A 21,516-nucleotide genomic window follows, 5' to 3' on the forward strand; every position below is an offset into this window, starting at 1 on the left:
GATGGCAGATTCGATTGAAAGTTTGCAAAGTAATATTTCAGAGCTAGATCAGAAATGTAAGGACTATGGTATGAAGATTAGCATCTCCAAAACGGAAGTAATGTCAGTGGGAAAGAAAATAAACGGATTGAGTGCCAAATAGGAGGAACAAAGTAAGAACAGGTGGACGGTTTCAAGTACTTAGGATGCATATTCTCACAGGATGGTAACATAGTCAAAGAACTGGAAGCGAGGTGTAGCAAAGCTAATGCAGTGAGCGCTCAGCTACGATATACTCTATTCTGCAACAAGGAAGTCAGTACCAAGACGAAGTTATCTGTGCACCGTTCAATCTTTCGACCAACTTTGTTGTATTGGAGCGAAAGCTGGGTGGATTCAGGTTATCTTATCAACAAGGTTGAGGTTACGGATATGAAAGTAGCTAGGATGATTGCAGGTACTAGTAGATGGGAACAATGGCAGGAGGGTGTCCACAATGAGGAAATCAAAGAAAAACTGGGAATGAACTCTATCGATGTAGCAGTCAGGGCGAACAGGCTTAGATGGTGGGGTCATGTTACACGCATGGGAGAAGCAAGGTTACCCAAGAGACTCATGGGTTCAGCAGTAGAGGGTGGAGGAGTCGGGGCAGACCACGGAGAAGGTACCTGGATTCGGTTAAGAATGATTTTGAAGTAACAGATTTAACATCAGAAGAGGCACCAATGTTAGCACTGAATAGGAGATCGTGGAGGAATTTTATAAGGGGGCTATGCTCCAGACTGAACGCTGAAAGCCATAAGCAGTCTTAAATGATGATGATGATGATGATGAAGACTATCTATCCTTACTGTTTAGCCGGCCGCGGTGGCCGAGCGGTTCTAGGCGCTTCAGTCCGGAACCGCGCGACTGCTATGGTCGCAAGTTCGAATCCTGCTTCGGGCATGGATGTGTGTGATGTCCTTAGATTAGTTTAAGTAGTTCTAAGTTCTAGGGGACTGATGACCTCAGATGTTAAGTCCCATAGTGCTCAGAGCCATTTGAATTATTTATCCTTACTGTTTGTTAGTTAATCAGTCCCAATGGAATATCTCTAATGGCGAAACTATAACCTAAAAACTAAACTCCCTCTTTCTCCTACAAAAAGAAAGGAAAATAGATTGCCTTTTTTTACCAGGACCTATGAAATACGCTTGTTGAGAATGCCTCCTTATGTGATTATGATTTGGTCATAATTATAAGTGCGGTATCTGTCTCCAAAAGAGGTCTGCTGGGTCTAGTGCCGTGGCAAACCACATCCAGCTTCAAGAAATTTCCGTAGTGTGGAATCTACCCACCTAGACAAGGGCACAGTTATTACGTTACAGTTTTAGAATATGAAATGGAGGTAAGCCATTGGTTACAGATAGCTGCAGTGCCTTGGAAAAAAATTGTCAACGTGTAAGTTTGCACGTACTTCAGATATCTGAAGTGTATGTGCCAAGGCAACAGATTTTAATAGTTTCCCGTAAAGAGCGGTCGTCAAAGAGGCTTTTACTGTCTCACCTATCGTTACGTGTGTGGTCACGTCGTGGTATCTGACTCCTCTGGTTTCGATGTAATGCAACCTCCCGGCTATCACGATGCTGAAGTCCCATATTTTTTCCATATTTGTTTTACTTCATATTATTGATTAGTTTACTCGTCTGTGTTGTTGTCTTGCCACCATACCACTTCAGAGACAACATATCTCACAAACAGAAAAAGATGACACAAGCTGTTTACTTCTTTTCTACCTGAGGAAAAAAGCGGACGTACTGTGTCTCACAAAGTAGTTTAATAAACACTGTGTTATTTCTATGTGCCGAGTTTTTCCTTTTAATCCTTTAAATTAATACCTTTACTGTTCCTGCAGACTTTGTCGATCTGGTAGTACAAGAATGTTACATACCATCGACACGAGTGTCTTGATTTGTATAAATCGACGACAGAGAATAAAACTGCCGACAGATGAATGCTATAGCTGTAGATGTGCTATAAATGACTACAATTTAACAAATGTAAATGAATGAAATTCCAAGACGTAGCTAACACACAAATTTCTCGTTTTGCCTATATTTTATGAAACAGACAATGTAAGTGGTGAAAGCAAGAAATGAAATTTATTGCTGAGAGTACTGTCTCGATTAGAGCTAGGGTGCTATTGTTATCAGGAGGTCTAGCGAAGACCACGGGTGTGTGATCCTGTAGAGCGCTGGGGCGCCAATGAAACACATTTAATTAACCATGATTTACCGGCGAGAGCTTCACGATCACTCCGTCTTCTTCCCGGTGCTGCCGAGTTGTCACCATACTGCTTGAAAGCGAAAGGGGTACGTCTTTCTCTGGCGAGGAGCTTACGGAGCTAGTCCCTGTGGTCAGCACCACAGCCTTGGGCCGGTGGAGCCCAGCGGGGCTGTGGACTTTTGTTAGAGGCTCAGTGCTCTCGATGAGTGAAACTGCGCTTAGGCTTGTTCCCAGAACACTGCTACCCCTGTGTCAGTTGCTAAGATGGCGTGAAGACGGAAGACGCAATAGCAACACGAAGGACAGCCAGCCCGAGCGATGGTGCTTGTCTTGCTCCAGTAGCAGCGACACAGGCGTCTGGCTTCCAAGTTAAACAGCTTGCAGATGGGGAGATGGGTTCTTGATCCGTGGTAGATCGCCCTGGCCCTCATCCTCAGACCATCACCGCTGCTACCGCAAGACTACTGATTGTAGATCTGGAGACCTCTCCGTGGCCAGGCGGCTGTGGTCTTGTAGCTGTGGCGGCAGCTTTTAGACACTTGCTGAATTCACCAGAGCATTCTGCAGCTTAATAGGTGTTCCATCGGTATCTGTGATGCAGATGGAATGGCCATTCCCCAATACAGAGCTTGAGGAGGGTGAAGGTTTGATAGCAGGCGATGACGTGATTCCCCACCCCCACACTGTTGTCCAAATGTGCTTTCGCTTTATGAGTAAGTTCAGGGTTTCAGAACATTCCTTTACGCGAAGTTTGCGTCCTGAGAGGCATTCTTGTGACGTATTTAGGCGAAGTTACTATGTACATTTGGCCTCATCACAGTACAGCAGTCAGTCTACTGCGCACTGTTGTCAAAGTGCTGAATCAGTTGTTCATTGCTTCCGTCTTGCCCAGTCTGATGAAACGAGCTCCCATCTTGTGTGTACATCGGGGTTACCATGTTGACAGTAGGGTACGACATCGTTGCGTAGCTGGCAGATGCACCCAGCTTGGCGATTTCTCAGTCGGTTTCTAACACAGTTTTATTACTGCACCAGCTTATTATTCTCCTGTGCAATATTCCTCCATCCTTTATAAAATTCATCCCGAATTTTTACGCGTTCCTATTAGTCTACATCCATCCTTTATGGAATTTCGTTGTTATAAAAATCGAATTCGATATCACAAATTTTAATGCCCTTAAAATATTGTACCAACTCCCAACCATTGCTTATTCCTACTTCCTAGTGCTTAGACTCTGTGGTACTTACCGTCATATAAGCAACCCAAGGAATAGCTAACCCGTGCACAGGTAGTTCTGGGCGTTGTATATGTTTCTTCTTGTAGCAAACGTAAATTACACAAATAGCCACCAAATCTCTATAGTATTCGTAACTGAAATGCTTATGTTTATAACCCGACTACACTGCTTCACGCAGTACTGCTGGATGTACTGTTCTGTGGGAATGTGCTAATAGTTGGTCTACTGAAAGAAGGATATCAGGGCTCAGGGTATACTTTAAAAATGTGAGATTTTGGACTAGCAGTATCTCTAACAGCTTCTCTGGCCAAAACAGTAAGCAGTTTGTCAACTTCATTACTGTTGTACATAACTCTTGATGATAAGCGAAACGTTGTTCTATATATATCATAAAATGTTCCATATATTAAGATTCTACTATTTTTAACTCCATTTGGGACTTGCCTCATTCCTTTCCTTTTTTTTATAGAAATTCAAAATAATGATCCCCAGAGTGTATAATGAATATATCCAGCGCGCTCTCATTCTTTGGAAATGCAGATAACGGGTTAGTACTTCCCTCCAATACTCTGTTACTATGTATTGTCTCAAGAACAAGTGTACCTCACATGCATGCGTGTCAGTCTGAACAACTCAGTAATATTGTTTTGCTGGCAATCCCGTAACAGGCCGGCCGAAGTGGCTGTGCGGTTCTAGGTGCTACAGTCTGGAGCCGAGCGACCGCTACGGTAGCAGGTTCGAATCCTGCCTCGGGAATGGATGTGAGTGATGTCCTTAGATTACTTAGGTTTAATTAGTTCTAAGTTCTAGGCGACTGATGACCTCAGAAGTTAAGTCGTATAGTGCTCAGGGCCATTTGAACCATTTTGAATCCCGTAACTCTTCCCTGGACATCAGCGTATATATTTTCCTGTTTTCTGAAATTATCTTTACTTCGCTAGTACGTACTTTTACCAATTTTCCTACCGTGCTCAAGTTTACAGGGGCAGGATGTATAAGAAAACATTGATATTGGGTGTTTAAGACAACCACTGCAAGATGTATTGACACACGTAGTCGCGCACCATCTGTTCTCAACTAACGATATGCTGGAAAATAATGCTAATTTGCCCTCAGTCGGTTCCGCTTTACTGTGTAGTTCAGTTACAAAATTCTTTTGTTCTTCTCGTAGTCCTGCTAAGAAGTGCTGCAGTGGCAGTAGTGTAGCGCTTAGCTAGCCATATATGGCATGGAAAACAGATTCCTGCCGTGTTACGGTCTCCAATCTTCCGTTACTGATACTAGCTGACAAAAGTCGTAAGAGTCTGGCTATAACTGTCTGCCCGTCTATTTCCTGTGGTTGGTACTGCACCTGTTTAAGACCTTCATTTATTCAATCTTCATTTATAATCTGCTTAGTGCTTCTACTGTATTGCATTAAATCCGTTGCCAGTTTCCGTGCCACTCTTGTGTTATTTAATACAGCTTGTTCCATATTCCTCAGCTGGGTGATATGCCATTCCACTTTACCCCTTGTAACGTCTCCTACTGCTTGTACCTGGCCTAGTGTGTAATTTAAATGTCGAATATCTTTTTCCAATGCTGTTCCAGACACTACCTTCAAAAGTTTTCCACTGTGTTTACCCATCCTTTCTTTCTCAGAAACGATGTCCTTGGCACCAGGTTGATTGCCTTCTTCAAGAGTTCCCTGAGTTTATTGTAAGAGTTGCGATCCGCTGTATTCATTTTCACTAGAACTCCCTTTTCCCTTTTTCCCTGCTTCTTTCTAAAATTCCGCAAAAGTATCTTCTAACCCACACACCTAATTTCTCATCTTCCATGCATTCGGAGTTAAACCAAGCGTCCACTGATGACTGAACAGTTCGAACTACAGGATTCTTCGCCTTCCTAGAGTTCTTATTCCATACCACCTATGGTGTTGGACTCTGTGGCAAAGCGTCTATCACTCCACTGAAAGGTTTGATTTGGCTTACATGAATAATCGATGTTTTTGTCAGAAGCTGTACCTTCACATTCACTTGGGATGTCATCTCTATCACCTGATACGGGCTTTAGTACTTAGTTAAAAATTTGTTTATTCTTTCTTGTGGTGCGTATGGGTTGGTTACCTAAACCCACTGATCTACTTAATGTTGTGGCAATATCGCTGTAAGTTGCCTCATCTTTTCTTGATGTTCGAGTGCTTTTGTATTCGCTCGTTTGACCTTCTGCCATACTTCTCTTATATGTTTCGTGAACTTCTTCACTGACTGTTCATTAGCATCTAATTGAGGCATCATAATCTCGATAGGAGAGGGCATGTTTCTACCGAATACAACCTCATATGGTGAAAGATCTGTACTACTGTGTACTTCTGAAATATATGCTGTGACGATATATTGCATCTATGTGTCCCAATTGTCATGTTGACTATTCACAAAATGGCTCAACATCTTTGGACCTGTTCAATATGCCTGTTTGTGTGGATGTAAAGGGCTAATGTGAAGTTTTTGGATGTGAATGAGGCTACACAACTGATTCAAAAGGTCTAACATACAATTTGTTCCCTGATCTGTAATTATAGCATCAAAAATACCACACGGTACTATACAGTTGTGAACCACTGCGTTCCTGAATGTCTGTATTCGCTGGTCCGGAGTTGCTGTTATTACTGTGAACGGGGAAATGATCTATTATCGTCGGAATACACTTGTTACCAGCTGCTGTCATACTGAAAGGTCCATGAATATCTAAACAAAGCATTTTAAAAGGTTTTCTAGATTCTAGTAATCTTTGCATTGCATGGATCGGTGAATGTTCTTGCATTTAAGATGTAATAATTGCAACGGAACCATCCAATGACTTTTTGAGCACAATGACAACGTTTGCATTCCAGGTAATATCACTATTCTCAGTGATTGCATCAGCTAACTGCAGGTCAGTGAGTTCCTCCATTAGCAGTTGTAACTGCTTTGTGATCGTGTATGGTGTCTTATATACTGGAGCATTGCTTCCTGTTTGTGTTCTATGCTGTGTAATGGTGTCGCTGGTAATGGACCAACTGAATTGAACGCATCCATGAATGTAAGCAAGCTTTCATGCTATCCCTATCTTTCCTTTGCAAGTGTTTAAATTTACTACATAGTGAAGAATTGTTAACCGTATGCCTGTGGCTGTGGACATCACCCGACTTGTCAGTATCATCTTCTAGGTCTAGGAAGATTCATCTCGTCCATGCCAAAACTGCCTAAACTCGCGGGAAGCACAAATTCTCCATCTACATCCATAATGCATACTACGCTCCTGTGTACCACACCGTGCGACTTATCTACCTCTTCGTTCCATGCCAATGGTTCTACCATGCACAACAATTCACTGGCAAGTCCATACCTACAATAATACATATCGGTTTTCCTGTGTCTCCTGGTACGTTATCCTGTGAATTAGCCAGCAGTGTAGGTGTACGGAGTTCAGCTGGTACTAACTTCACGACAGGTGCACCTGGCGACATTATTTCACTAGTAGCTCTCTCCCCTAACAAAGCCCCACCAAATTCCATCATATGGCACACAAGATCAATTACTGCGCGATGTTTATTCAAATAATCGGATCCAAGAATTGCACAGTACTCATCAACGTGTGGCAACACTTCCATGTGCTTATTTAGTTTTTCAGCCCCAATGCTAAAAATGAGAAGTGTTACCTCCGCTTATTCTACCTCGTCGATATCCACTGCATGTACCCTATATCGCAGAGACTGAAATCTTTCTACTAGAGCCGCCCTGAAGTCCCTTCCTACCAGAGAGGTCCAGACCATGCACATCTTTGCCCACCAAGAAATACGCTCCTTATTCCTTCCTACACTCTGTCTCTGCACTCGTCCTTGTAATGTACCGTTTCATTACGAATGGCTACTGACGGTGAGGGCACTCCCGTTTCGCGGTTAACGAACGGTTCTTCTTATTGTGCTTCTTCTGCTTACTATTTTTGCAGTCACACACCTTACCTCGCAGCTCACCATAGGGAAAAGCATTGTGTGGCCTCTTCATGTGGGCCATTTGTGCACATCTGTGACATTTAACATTAGAGCGGAAAACACTTTGGTCACACCGTTGTTGAATGGCATAATCTTTTCCCGTTGTGTGGCAGTTCCGACAGCAGAGGACAAATCACGAGGAGTATCCATTCTTACTGTTCACGACATATTGGCTGAAGTACCCCTCTTGTTTCTTACAAGTGGACTATATCTGCTTCTGCCTAGTGCGCTAGAACAAGTCTTCAAATTCAGCTTACTAATCCTGTCAGACAACGCTTCTGCTGATTCATTATGTTTCCGCATTGACCACATGGGCTCCTCCCTGAGAAATATAGCACCATTTTGCTTACGATAACATTGGGTCAGTCTTTCAGCCAGCTGCTTAAAGATTTGTGTTCACCAAGGGTTTTATGGCACGTGATACATGTCAGCTGTTAACCGTAAATTAGCCATAGAAAGACATATTGCATTTGACAACTGCCTAACCGAGTTGCTTCGTTACCGTCACTCAGAAAAGCTGACACGTCCTCAGATGTTTCCCCAGGAAAAGGTATTATGAGACTAGCTGCAATAAGATCAATAGATAGAATTGGTACGCTAACTACTGTTTTGGTATCTCCTTCTTGTGCTTGCGTCGGCCCTTCTGCTGCGCTAATGCTTCTAGTTCACTTTGCAATTCTTCGCTAGCCTTGTTCTGCTCTGTTTTACCCTGGAGAAATGCAGCTTCATGATTTTTTTCGAAACTTGAATGGTTTCACTCAAAGTTACTGAATGCGTTTCTGATCGTTGTGCCTGAATTTAGAACAACTGGGATCTCTTTATACCGACACAATCAACCAGAAAAAATAACTGTATTAACCTTTCTCTACGTATCATAGACCGGCGAGACTAACTCACTGCCGTGCTTCTTGGCCAGTTCGTCTGCAGGTTTCACATATTACTAGCACTGCCTTAGTACAAGGTGATTCATGCCCTGATATGTTATAAAACTGACACCTATTCAGACGTAAATATTCTTCCCTACGGTTATCCCGAGCTATGATAGTTCTAAAGGCTCTTGTGGCCTATAAAATGTCACTTTCAAGTTACTATGCAGATTCTAGCCACTTAACAGGGCCCCCCAGCAATGAAAAACGAAACAGGCGAATAGAAATTGGTCAGTCACTGCTCCGGATGATGACAAATGCCAGTGGCTGCTAATGTACAGGTGAGGCTCGTCGATGGCGGCGACAGTAGACGTCAGTGCCTCAGGTGGCCCTTTATAGGACTCCAAGTCCTGCTTTCACAGTGCAGCGTGTCAGAACCACGTTCTGGCGCGAATGTAGTGTACCAGAACCACTGCTAACAATAATGTTAAGTGTCGACGCCGCTTCTTAACAGTAATGTTACGACCTGAGTCAAAGTCGTGTTGTTATCACGATGTCGAGAGCAGAGAGGGGGTGGGGGGGTGAGTGATCCTGTGGACCTCTGGAACGAAACGAGAGCTTGACAATTACGTTATTCCCGGCTCTGCTTAGTAGCGACCGTGGTGAGCCCGCGTAGCATGAAAAAGCAAAGTGAGGAACTTTCTGAGAACAGGCTCTGGCGTTGCCTTTGGTCAGTGCTGCGTCCTGCGGGGGGTACAGCGACTGTGCGTCTCCAGAGCCCAGCGAGGCTGTAGGCTTCTGATGGAGGTTCAGTGCTCTCGATCAGTGAAACTGCGCTTTGGCTCGTTCCCAGAATACTGCATACTTATGTAGTTGATTGTCGAAATGGTGTGGTATCGGAAGACTCAACAGCAATATGAAGGACAGCCTGAGTGGCAGTCCCTAGTAAAGCAGAACTTGTACTGCCGCAGTAACGGCGACACAGGCCCCAGGAGCCAAGTTGAACAGCATGTGGACAAGTGGACTGGTTTTTCATCCACGGGAGATCATCCCGTTCCCAATCATCAGTCAGAAACTGTTATGACCGACAGGACTGCGGCTTGCAGATCAGAAGACCCCTTCACAGCCAGACGGCTGTGAACTTGTAGCAGTTGACTCCAAGTTGGCGTCAGCATGTAGACATTTACTAAATTCCTGCAACTTAACAAATCTGGGCTTCCATTCGTACCTATTATGCGGACTGAATGGCCTCAATCCCAGAATGAGTTTGAAGAGGGTGGGGGCTTTGCAGCAGGTTATCACGTGATCTCCCCTCCTCCTCCTCCTCCCCCCCTCCACCCCCTCCCCACGCCACCAAACTGGTGACCGAATGTGGAGTCGTTGTTCTCTGAGCCTGTCAGCGCTCTCGGCTGCTCTAGTGTTTAACTTGTCGGTTTCAGAAAGTTTCTTCATGCGAAGTTTGCAATCGGAAAGGCATTCTTGCGATATCTCTAGGTGAAATTGCTACATTTGGGTCACTACATTTAGCCTCATTATAGTAGAGCGCCGGCCGGAGTGGCCGAGCGGTTTTAGGCGCTACAGTCTGGTACCGCGCGACCGCTACGGTCGGAGGTTCGAATCCTGCCTCGGGCTTGGATGTGTGTGATGTCCTTAGGTTAGTTAGGTTTCAGTAGTACTAAGTTCTAGGGAACTGATGACCTCAGAAGTTCAGTCCCATAGTGCTCAAAGCCATTTGAACAACTTTTTATTTTTTTTATTTTTTATTTATTTATTTATTTATTTATTTTTGCAGTAGAGCGTTGTGTCTACCCCACATGTTGCCAATGTGCTGAATCAGTTGTTCTTCGCTTCCCTCTTACATAGAGTGATGAAATGAGCTTCCAGCTTGTTTGTACTTCAGGCCTGCCGTGTTGACATTTGGTTACGACACCATTGTGTAGCCGGAGACGCATCTCACTTCGCGACATCTCAGTTGGTTTCTACTGTGCATTGTGATGCAGCCTGTCTGCTGTCACATTATTAACGTCCTACATTTTTTCCATGCTTGTTTTCCTTCTTATTGCTTAGTGTACGCCTATATTGCAGAAAACAAAAACATTTGACACAAGCTACCCTCTTCTCTTCTACCAATTGAAAAAAGGGGACGCACTGTATCTCACAAAGCAGTTTAATAAAAACTGTGAGTTTTATTTCTGTGTTGGTTTTTTTTCTTTTTAATGTATTAAATTAAAACCTTTACTGTTCCAGCAGATCTTGGCGATCTGAGAGTATAAAAATTTTACATTGCGTTGACAGTATTCTTGATTTGTATCAATTGAAAACAGAGAAAAAAACTGGCGAAGGATGAAAACTGATAAGATGCGCTATAAGTCCGTACCATCTAAGAAATGTGAGTGATGAATTTGCAAGAAGTGGTTAACAAACAAATTTCTTTTTTTAAGTCTGGTCTTATGAGACATACGACAAGTGATGAAAGTACGAAATGAAATTTATTTTTGAGAGCGCTTTTAAAGCCTCTTGTGTCTCAATATCCTGTGTGCAGCAGTTGTCGTTGGTTTTAAAGCAGTGAAGCTCAGTTTTTTTGAGTTTTTAAATAATTTCCTACCTCTTGCAGGTGCCATTTTTCTTTATCCGCTGTACTATTTGCACAGTTTCGGTGTTGGACAGTTTTTAAGTGTCGTATTAAACGGAAAGAACTTGGGTACAGTATATTAGGAATAGCTTAAAATTGAAACGTAGTAACAAATCGGATTTTAAAATATGCTGGAATTAATAAAGATAAGATAAACTTTTAACCGATTACTAATGTATTGAATTCATGTATCTTCTCTTTAATAGGATACTTCAAAATGGTCTCACACCGAAATTAAGTACTTTGAGTGTTTATGAATCTGCAGCTCACGCTTCTGTTGGTTTTCATTCGAAAGTTTCACCATAAAACAATCTCTTTAAATGTCTATTGGACATGCTGAAGAGTCTTTCGCGCTTATTATCTGAGCTGTCGATTTTTCTTCCCCTCCGCATGGATCAAATGGTTCAAATGGCTCTGAGCACAATGGGAATTAACTTATAAGGTCATCAGTCCTCTAGAATGTAGAACTACTTAAACCTAACTAAGCTAAGGACATCACACACACCCATGCCCGAGGTAGGATTCGAACCTGCGGCCGTAGCGGTCACGCGGTTCCAGACTGTAGCGCCTAGAACCGTTCGGCCACCCCGGCCGGCCGCATGGATCAGGAGAGGCATTAGCGTCCTATGCATTGTAGCTACTCGTTTTTTCCAACGAACGGCGGCTAACTTTAGAATTAGAAAAATGTGTAGTATACATCCAACACTCAACGTGGCCATTCTATCGAGTTTACATTAAGAATAAATATGTAAGTGGAGAAGCTCAAAGAAGTGTTACTCATCTTTTGAAAGCATTAACTCACCTTTAAACATTTCCCCAGCTGGTAGACAGTACTGTAAACGATTTCTCTTTGTCGACACTCGAATATATAGGTAGCCGTTATCAGACACCATTTTTCCATTTACGTAGGTGTAATTGCTTTTCTCAGTCATTACGTATTTCTTATCAAGCGATCATTTGATAGAGTGCATTAAAATGGCACATTTTTGAACCACATTAAGTGTTCTGATCAGCTTCACCTTGTGAACGTTATTCTCACGACTAACAGCGACACCAGTTTCTCAAGAGATACATGCGAAATGAGACTCCTGAGTAAAAACGCCTCGACGATGAGGTAGTTAGAAACCGAGAACAAGTTTCGAGAGGTGAAGTGGCTCTATTTTCAAACACCTGTAAACAGTGATTTGTAACCGATGTCTAAGTTTAAGTTTTATACAGTCCAAATCATGTGAGCCACCGCTATTAGAAGCCTAAAATAAACAATCCCTGAAAACAGTATTTTACAAGTATAAGAGTAATAGGTGCGACCCTATAGTACGCATCCGGCTGTGATAATAATGCTCCACAGCTCCAGGCGTGTCTCAGCTCCAAAGAATAGTACGTGCAAAATTAAGAATAACCAATTGTCTGAATTCCATGCTACAGTCCATACAAATTATAAAAAAAGATATGCATATATATGTACATATGCATGTATATGTTTGTATGTTCTACATCTGCCCATCAACCAAACTCGTTCCACATATCTACATCTACATCCATACTCCGCAAGTCACCTGACGGTGTGTGGCGGAGGGTACCTTGAGTACCTCTATCGGTTCTCCCTTCTATTCCAGTCTCGTATTGCTCGTGGAAAGAAAGATTGTCGGTATGCCTCTGTGTAGGCTCTAATCTCTCTGATTTTATTCTCATGGTCTCTTCGCGAGATATACGTAGGAGGGAGCAATATACTGCTTGAATCCTCGGTGAAGATATGTTCTCGAAACTTTAACAAAAGCCCGTACCGAGCTACTGAGCGTCTCTCCTGCAGAGTCTTCCACTGGAGTTTATCTATCATCTCCGTAGCGCCTTCACGATTACTAAATGATCCTGTAACGAAGCGCGTTGCTCTCCGTTGGATCTTCTGTATCTCTTCTACCAGCATTATCTGGTACGGATCCCACACTGCTGAGCAGTATTCAAGCAGTGGGCGAACAAGCGTACTGTAACCGACTTCCTTTGTTTTCGGAGTGCATTTCCTTCGGATTCTTCCAATGAATCTCAGTCTGGCATCTGCTTTATCGACGATTAATTTTATATGGTCATTCCATTTTAAATCACTCCTAATGCCTACTCCCAGATAATTTATGAAATTAACTGCTTCCAGTTGCTGACCTGCTGTATTGTAGATAAATGATAAAGGATCTTTCTTTCTATGTATTCGCAGCACATTACACTTGTCTACATTGAGATTGAATTGCCATTCCTTGCACCATGCGTCAATTAGTTGCAGAGCCTCCTGGATTTCAGTACAGTTTCCAATTGTTACAACCTTTCGATATACTACAACATCATCCGCAAAAAGCCTCAGTGAACTTCCGATGTTATCCACAAGGTCATTTATATATATTGTGAATAGCAACGGTCCTACGATACTACCCTGCGGCAAACCTGAAATCAATCTTACTTCGGAAGACTTCTCTCCATTGACAATGAAATGTTGCGTTCTGTTATCTAGGAACTCTTAAATCCAATCACACAATTGGTCTGATGGTCCATTTGCTCTTACTTTGTTCATTAAACGACTGTGGGGAACTGTATCGAACGCCTTGCGGAGGTCAAGAAACACGGCATCTACCTGGGAACCCGGGTCTATGGTCCTCTGAGTCTCGTGGACGAATAGCGCGAGCTGGGTTTCACACGATCGTCTTTTTAGAAACCCTTGCTGATGTCTACAGAGTAGATTTCTAGTCTCCAGAAAAGTCATTATACTCGAACATAATACGAGTTCCAAAATTCAACAACTGATCGACGTTAGAGATATAGGTCTATAGTTCTGCACATCAGTTCGAAGCCCCTTCTTGAAAACGGGGATGATCTGTGCTCTTTTCCAGTCCTTTGGAACCCTACGCTCTTCTAGTGACCTACGGTACACCGCTGCAAGAAGGAGGGCAAGTTCCTTCGCGTACTCAGTGTAAAATCGAACTGGTATCCCATCAGGTCCAGCGGCCTTTCCTCTTTTGAGCGATTTTAATTGTTTTTCTATCCCTCTGTCATCTATTTCGATATCTACCATTTCGTCATCTGTGCGACAGTAGAGAAGGAACTGCAGTGCAGTCTTCCTCTGTGAAACAGCTTTGGAAAAAGACATTTAGTACTTCGGCCTTTAGTCTGTCAACCTCTATTTCAGTACCATTTTTGTCACAGAGTGTCTGGATATTTTGTTTTGATCCACGTACTGCTTTGACGTAAGACCAAAATTTCTTAGGATTTTCTGCCAGGTCAGTACATAGAACTTTACTTTCGAATTCGTTGAACGCCTCTCGCATAATTTTTGGTTGTCTGCAAGGCTTTGGCTATGTTCATGTTTGCTGTGAAGTTCCCTTTGCTTCCATAGAAGTTTTCTAACTCGGTTGTTGTGCCACGGTGGCTCTTTTCCATTTCTTACAATCTTGCTTGGCACATACTCATCGAATGCATATTGTACGATGGTTTTGAACTTAGTCCACTGACCCTCAACACTATCTGTACTTGAGATAAAACTTTTGTGTTGAGCCGTCAAGTACTCTGAAATCTGCTTTTTGTCACATTTGCTAAACAGAATAATCTTCTTACCTTTTTTAATATTTCTATTTACGGCTGAAATCACCGATGCTGTAACCGCTTTATGATCGTTGATTCCATGTTCTGCGTTAACTGTTTCAAATAGTTCGGGTCTGTTTGTCACCAGAAGGTCTAATATGTTATCGCCACGAGCCGGTTCTCTGCTTAACTGCTCAAAGTAGTTTTCAGCTAATGCGCTTAAAAAATTTCACTGGATTCTTTGTCCCTGCCACCCGTTATAAACGTTTGAGTCTCCCAGTCTATATCTGGTTAATTAAAGTCTCCACCCAAAACTATAACATGGTCGGAAAATCTACTCGAAATATTTTCCAAATTTTCCTTCAGGTGTTCTGCCACAACAGCTTCTGAGCCAAGGGGCCTATAGAGACATCCAACTACCATGTTTGAGCCTGATTTAACCGTGACCTTCACCCAAATTATTTCACATTTCGGATCTCCGTCAATTTCCATCGATACTATTGTACTTTTTATCGCTATAAACACGCTTACCCCTTCGTTGTCCAGCCTGTCTCTGCGGTATACATTCGAATCTGAGTGTAGAATTTCATTAATGTCTACATCTGGTTTCAGCCAACTTTCCGTCCCTAGTACTATGTGGGCACTGTGACTGTTTATTAATGGGAGCAGTTCTGGGGCCTTTCTATTGACGCTCCTGCAGTTTACTATTACCTCATTAATATTGCCATTCCCTGTTACGTTTTGCCTACTGCTACCTTGTCGCGTCACAGGAGTCGTCTTATCGGGCCTAGGGAGGGAGTCCTCTAACCTAAAAAACCCACATGTGCACTCCACGCGTACTCCGCTACCCCTGTAGCCGCTTCCTGCGTGTAGTGCACGCCTGACCTATTCAGGGGGACACTACATTTCTCCACCCGATAGCGGAGGTCGAGAAATTTGCACCCCAGATCTCCGTAGAATCGTCTGAGCCTCTAGTTTACTGTCTGGAAAGGATCACTATGGGATAAGACGATCCACCTACCCAAGAGGAAGGAATGGGGGTGAGGAAGCACTGTAGCCCATGAGGCGAGAATACCCACACTGCAGCTATAATTTCTTTACAAATGAATTATGTGGTAATGAATCAAATGCTGCTTTACTCATAAACTGACTCAATTCGTCGGTCATAAATTGAGCTCCAGATGTAACTAATCTTTTAGCTACAACTTTGTTATTATTAGCAGGAGCAACTACATCAAACCATTTATATGCATAACCCCATACAAAGAATTTATGTGTATTAGTAATTATCACACTGTTTTGTTTAATTTGTTCTACTGACTTCCATAACTGAAATGTAGTTAATTGTCCAGAACTTGTACCATTTGATGAATCAGTATTACTAGTACCATGCCGTAGTTGTTGAGAAGATCTTGTTTGTTCTTCTACTTCCATTTCTGTGGCTGCAGAAGTACTGGGATTTATAATTCTTGATCTTGAAACTCGTTGTCTATTAAATTAGGTTCATTATCAGGTCTTGAATATGGTCCTGGTGTCGGTTCTTTGTCTTGTTTAGGACGTTTCGCTTCAGATGGAGTATTACAAAATAATTCAGTGAAATGAAGATCTTCTAAAGCACCAAAAAAATCCTTGTCTTCAGTAGTTAGCTCCAATGATTCATCTACAATATCTCTCTTACGTTTTGCGTCACGTTTACGATTAATCTCTCGTATTGCTGACCAAAGTAAACGTTTCTCTTCACCACGAGCAGTATACTTTTTAAACTTCCCACGATTTGACTCCATAACCCATCGTTAACTAAGTAGAACTAACCATAAAGTCCAACGCTGCCCCTTATGTACCTACTCACAACTTCATTTGTAATACAAATGAACATTTGTAATACAAATGAGGACTTTTTACATGACTGATTACTTGCCAACGACCTCCAGCCACCCACCGACCCTCGGCCGTGACGTCACGGCCGCCACATAGTGCTACTTTGTGCTTTCGGCAGCGGTGGCCGTGACGTCATTGCCGAGGGCGGTGGGTGGCTGGGGGTGCACTTGAGAATAAGAGCACTTACAGACTTGCAAATTTCAAACCTCTACGAAACTCTTCCTCGCTGACGACCCCCGCCCCCCCAGAGGGATGAACGGAAAAAAGTTATCCCTTGCTACATTTTCGCTGTTCTTACAGTGAAACTGCCATATAAAGCATGACGTTTTGATTTCTTACTTTATTAGTACTAACTTTATTCGTGGCACATTTTTCATACAGTATTCACATATACCACTGAAAAATTACGTCATTGTACGATAGCTCATTCAGCAGATACGATGTCACAAAGACTCAGTGCATGAAAAACCATCGCAACATAAGACGATTAAATTTATTACTTCGTTGTCAATAAATCTATTCACAACAGTTTTTGCAGTCAATTTCCCTTTGTCAGTGATTCGCTGAATTGTACAATATATCATTGTGTGACACATAGTTCAGGAGATACGACTAAAATGGTGAGATGCCTGAGAAACTGCGGCATTATGCATGATGTTTTAGTTTATTTCTTCTTTTCTATTAAATATAGTCACAACACGTTCCGCAGATTGTAGGTACATACACCACTGGATGGGCGTGCATAGTTATATCATTCTACAGCACGTAGTTCAACAGATAGGTCATAAATATTGAGATGCGTGAGTGTGAAACTGCAGGACGCAATGCACTAGGCACACAGGTGACCCATTGGTACAAATACGCATGAAATATGTTAAACATGTGTGAAATATATTTGACATGTGCATTTGTGGGTAAAGTCACAGGTAAGTAGCGCATCAGAAATCCATGTCACGACATCAGTAAACTTTGGTACACATGTTAGCTACAGTGTGATAGGAACTACTGTAGGGATAAGCAGCGCCAACCTCCAATTGGGGGGAATATGATAACGTGGAGAGAAGGAAAGACGACGGGCTCGAAGACAACTAGGGCAAAGGAGAAGATCTACACATATAGGTTGTTGAAGAACCGATTGACAGAGATAGAGGAGGTGATATTAGAGAGAGAGAGAGAGAGGAGAGGAAGAGATGAACAGAGAAATAAAAGACGAGGAGTTGGTCAGAGGCAGGTGGATGTAGAGATAGGCAGCGAGATGAATGAGGGGAAGATGAACAGGGGGGATAAGGAAGTGGACAGAGAAGGGAAGGAGGAGGAGATGCACAGTGAGAGGGGAGAGGGGATGTGGAGGCAGACACAGAAAGGAAGGGGGGGGGGAGATGGACAGGGAAGAGGAGGAAATGGACAGATAGAGGAGGCAGGCAAAGATGTGCAGAGAGAGGGGGACCACAACGAGAGGGAGAGGAGGAGATGGGCAGGGGGGGGGGGGAAGCAGTAGATGGACAGAGGAAGAGAATCAGATAGAGACATGGGGAGGAGGAGATTGGACAGAGGGGGAAGCAGCAGATGAACAGAGGGAGAAGAGCAGGCTACAGCGACAGAGGGGGTAGGACGTGGTTGGAGGGGGAAGCAGCAGATGAACAGAGGGAGAGAATCAGACTGACAGAGACAGGGGGAGGCGGAGATTGGACAGGGGGGAAAGCAGAAGATCAACAGAGGGAGACGAGCAGAGACACAGCGGGTTGAGGTGGGTGGGTGGGTGGGGGGGGGGGGGCTGTAAGCAGCAAACGAACAGAGGGAGAGAAAGACAGAGTCAGGGGGAGGAGGAGATTGGACACAGGGGGCAGCAACAGATGAACAGACGAGCAGACTGTAAGGCCTGGTTAAATCTGCAGGTCAGAACAGGTAGCTGGAATTGTTGAAAGGGGCCAGAAATGAGCGGCTGTCACTTACACTCGAACACATATAACTTTATTTAGTTGCCCAAACGTTACAGAGCAAATTTCCTACCTTCTGTATGGACTGAATATGTCACACAGTCTTATGGCTTAAGGGCAATACCTCTTTAATTTTGAAAATGGCTGAAGCCCCATGATTTAAAACTCAAATACAGTAATTTTTCAAAAGGCAGAAAGCACAAGGTTTTATCCTTAAATAATGTTTCAAATGACGCTGAAGGCCCGAACAATCTAAAACTTGACAAATAAGGGCCGGCCTCGGTGGCCGTGCGGTTCTAGGCGCTGCAGTCCGGAACCGCGAGACTGCCACGAACTTTATAGCAATCGGAACAGTTCCCACACACTTCGACACTTTGTAGAGACTGCAAGCGAACTCGGCCCACTGCGCTGCATGGTGATTTCCTGGCTGATCAGGTCCGAAGTAACTGCTGGCACGTTCCAACTGACTCATCGAGAAGTAATAGCAGTCCAGCAAGGATAATACGGCAGGGATTATATCGATAAGCGCTGCTGCTGTTGCTCATGGGCAGGCAAGGCATCTACTCAGTGACACCAGTAATTGAAAATTAACAAAACGAGATGGCAGTGTGGTAAAAACAAGATGTAAAATAAGAAATGGCATGAACACGAGCCACGCACAGCTCAACCTCCCCCCCCCCCCCCCTCCCCTCAAGCATGAACCCGTGGGTCACATGCCGAAATGAAATTGATTAGCAGCTCCAAAATCAAGGCAAAACACAATAGCCAAGAAAAGCCGCAAGCGAAACACTCGCTCAGGCACACCCCTGCAGAGGGAACATGCCCCCTGGCTACCCGACATCCCTGCACTACGAAGGGCCCGACCTAAGTCCCGCAAGACGACCAATTCAAAGTCATTGCTAAGTCAGCAACGAAGATAGCGGACTTCAACAATGCAGAGGAAACACGCCCATTCCCTACACTGAAGAAGCCACCGAGCTAAGCCTCACAAGATGACGAAGGAACTATTCGAAGTTGACAACGAAAGAGCTAACAGAACCTTAAGACCAGAAGGAGCAGAAGGAGATGTCTTGAACATAAACAGTGCCCGCTCACTGTCTAATTGACTGTCAGTAGGTTGCATTCCTTTCAAAACCCAACTAGTTAGCTCAAGGCCTGTAACAGCCTCAAACAAAAATTGCCACTCCTATCTCACCCACCACCGCCGACGTGACATCAACCCACTGAACAACGGCAGCGTGAAAATTGGCTACCAGTTCCGGAACACTGCCCTCAATCCGTTGGTGCCTTATTGCCAACTCGTAAATAAAGATGGTCCTTTCGGGGCAGGCCGATCCTCGAACACTGTCTGACTGCCATTAAGATAAGCACCTTGATGTACTGGATCAGTGAGCCACGAACCTCATAGCAGTCAGAACTGCTCCCACACACTGCAACACTGCCTAGAGACCACCAGCGGGCCCGGACCACTGCACCGTGCGGAGATTTCCTGGCTGATCCACACTAACTGACTGCCACACATCAGCATGGAGACAGCACTAAAAATAACTGAACAGCCGACGTCACAAGCTACACACAGTTTCACGAACACTTGCATGAAGGACTAGACAATACTAACGTTGGTGACTGTTCAATAACAAGGACGAATTACGAGTCGCCACATGCAGGCAACCCATAAGTAATTGCGGCCAATATACACATTGTCCGACAAGACGACCGACCGGCGACCAACCAAGGCAGTCCACACTCAAGTATCGGTAACCGTCGGGTGATTCATGGCTGTCTGGACCTTACTGCAGCCGCACCCCGACAGAACTTCTGCTGCGTCCTAAGTCAAATACTGCCAGGTCCGAACTGCACTGTTAGCACCTTGCAACTCACTGCCAGATGCAAACTAACTCCGAACACACGACAGCCGGGAAGTAACAGCAGTCAGCAAAGATAATACGCCAGGGCTTATATAGATAAGCGCTGCTGCATCACTCACGGTCAGGCAAGGCGGCAACTCAGTGACGCCAGTAATTGAAATTAACATAATGAGGTGGTAGTGCAGTAAAAACAGGATGTAAAATGAGATTTGGCATGAACACGAGCCACGCACAGCCTACAGACTTACAGAGTAGGAGATTGGACAGAGTGGGAAGCAGCAGATGAACAGAGGGAGAGAATCAGACTGACAGAGACAGGGGGAGGAGGAGATTGTACAGAAGGGGAAGCAGCAGATGAACGAGGGTGACGAGCAGACTACAGAGACAGAGGAGGTAGGAGATGGATGGAGGAGGAAGCACCAGATGAATGGAGGAAGAGGAGTAGACTGACAGAAACAGGGATAGGAAGAAATGGCTCGGAGCACTATGGGACTTAACATCTGTGGTCATCAGTCCCCTAGAACTACTTAAACCTAAGGACATCACACACATCCATGCCCGAGGCAGGATTCGAACCTGCGACCGTAGCAGTCGCGCGGCTCCAGACTGAGTGCCTAGAACCGCTAGACCACCGCGGCCGGCTGGATAGGAAGAGATGGGTGGAGGGGGAAGCAGCAAATGAACAGAGGGAGACAAGCAGAGAGATACACGGGGAGTAGAAGATGCACAGAGTGGCAAGCAGCAGGAGGACAGAGGAGATGAATGGAGGAAGAAAGGGGGAGGAGGAGACTGGACAGCTGGACAGAGGGGGAGCAGCAGATGAACAGAGGGAGAAGAGCAGACTGACACAGGGGTATGAGGAGATGGACAGAGAGAGTGGCAGGGGGAAATACACAGTGGGAGGTAGAAGAGGTGAACAGAGACAGTGGCTGGTGGAGATGGACAGGGAGAGTGGGAAGGAGATATGGACTTATAGAATATTCGAATAAATACATTCCCAGTTTCAGCTGGATACTCATGGTAGTTAATGATAAAAGAAACTGCCAGTGTGCAGTTAAACGTAAATCAAATAATCTCTTTCACTTCATCTAGTGTTTAAAGGAAACGGAAAACTACTGCCAGAAGAAAGGAAGATTAGGGTATGACGTTCCGCCGACATCGAGGTCGTTAGAGGCGGAGCAAATGCTGGGATTGTGAAAGAATATCTTGGAGATTGGCAGTGCTCATTTTAAAGGAGCCATTCAGTTTGGTTGGTTGGTTTAGGGGAGGGGACCAAA

At 44.1% G+C, this 21,516-nt stretch overlaps 1 protein-coding gene across 1 annotated transcript in view; it reads right to left on the reverse strand.

Moving 5' to 3' along the window:
* Positions 1 to 11,890, reverse strand: part of LOC126198900 (myogenesis-regulating glycosidase-like) — a 71,598-nt gene extending 59,708 nt beyond the window's left edge. The window contains exon 1 of the mRNA XM_049935523.1: positions 11,798 to 11,890. Coding sequence (XP_049791480.1) covers positions 11,798 to 11,888 — 91 coding nt within the window. The 5' untranslated portion in view covers positions 11,889 to 11,890. The remainder of the gene's footprint in view (positions 1 to 11,797) is intronic.
* Between the last annotated feature and the right edge of the window lie 9,626 nt (positions 11,891 to 21,516).

The sequence above is a fragment of the Schistocerca nitens genome, chromosome 8 (assembly GCF_023898315.1).
Source record: "Schistocerca nitens isolate TAMUIC-IGC-003100 chromosome 8, iqSchNite1.1, whole genome shotgun sequence".
In the NCBI taxonomy this organism is placed as follows: Eukaryota; Metazoa; Arthropoda; class Insecta; order Orthoptera; family Acrididae; genus Schistocerca; species Schistocerca nitens.